The sequence below is a fragment of the Triplophysa rosa genome, linkage group LG2 (assembly GCF_024868665.1).
Source record: "Triplophysa rosa linkage group LG2, Trosa_1v2, whole genome shotgun sequence".
Classification (NCBI taxonomy): Eukaryota; Metazoa; Chordata; class Actinopteri; order Cypriniformes; family Nemacheilidae; genus Triplophysa; species Triplophysa rosa.
Window position 1 is genome coordinate 35,022,104 of NC_079891.1, and position 1,432 is coordinate 35,023,535.

General features: G+C 44.5%; 1 protein-coding gene across 1 annotated transcript in view; it reads right to left on the minus strand.

The window, feature by feature from the left end:
• Nucleotides 1-1,432, minus strand: part of cita (citron rho-interacting serine/threonine kinase a) — a 68,898-nt gene that overhangs the window by 10,825 nt on the left and 56,641 nt on the right. Inside the window, 2 exon segments of the mRNA XM_057349935.1 lie at nucleotides 423-636; nucleotides 1,191-1,295. Of these exon segments, the coding sequence (XP_057205918.1) occupies nucleotides 423-636; nucleotides 1,191-1,295 (319 nt within the window).

The following is a 1,432-nucleotide window of genomic DNA, read 5'->3' on the forward strand; positions in this document are numbered from 1 at the left end:
ACACACACACACACACACACACTCGCGCGCGCACACACACACACTCGTGTCGTCAGAGTATTACACACACACACACACACACTCGCGCGCACACGCACACTCGTGTCGTCAGAGTATTACACACACACACACTCGCACACACTTGTATCGTCAGAGTATTACACACACACTCGTGTCGTCAGAGTATTACACACACACTCGTGTCGCCAGAGTATTACACACACACTCGCGCACACACACACACACTCGCGCACACACACTTGTATCGTCAGAGTATTACACACACACACTCGCGCACACACACACTTGTATCGTCAGAGTATTACACACATACACTCGCATGCACGCACGTGCACACACACACACACACACACACACACCAATGACAGATAACTACAGTCCTCCTGTGGTCACATTAACACCTCCATTGTCCATCAAACCCAAGAGAAAACAAGCATTCACTCACAGCATCTGCTTCTGTTTTCTCACGGGATCCTCTGCTGCCGGCCACCACTGACTCCAGAACAGCCACCCAGCGCTGCTTATCTGGAAAACTGGGAGCCATGAAGTACAGACACTGACCGGGCCAACACGTGGTGTGAGGGTGAGACTCCAGCTTCAGCACGTACGGGATATCTGCACATCACACACGTTTAGAATGACTCTATTGTTCATGGGGACACACCAGGACTTTCATGAAATCCTTTTGCCATTAATAAATACAAAATAATGTGACAAAACTGTAAACACAATATTACAGAAATGACACATTATTACACTGTGAATTTCAGGCAAATCCATTCATTTTAATCACCAGCTGAATGCATGATGTACGAATAGGGTGCTTACTATACTGATATGAGTGAGCCCCCTTAAATACACTGGTTTAGAAACCATAAAATAAAACTTACACAACAACTTAAAACCCTGACTGGAGAAAGCACATTCAACGCTGTAGTAAAACTTTACTGAAATTCCATTTTCATTTTTGAATTGTTGTCTGTAGGATTTTACTTGTCATGTTATATTTAGAACACTATGCCTGTCGAATGATATGTAAGATGCACACTAGCAACAGTAACTGTATAAACTATGGTCTGTGGTGTTATTATTCGACTGTTATATTCATAGCGTTATTAAAAAAGTTCATGTACATGTGATGTGTCTTTGAGTATCCCGTGTGTCCTGACCTGATTTAGCCGTGTTGATGAGCTCAGAAGCACCAACGGCTCCGTGTACCGTCACCTCACCATCCGGCAAACACAACTCAAACTCCTCCTGCGGCTTCACCGAGTCTGAAAAACACATCACATCACATGAAACACAGCGTTACTCACACAAACACACACACAGCGTTACACACACACACACACACACGAAACACAGCGTTACTCACACACACACACACACACATTAAACACAGCGTTACTCA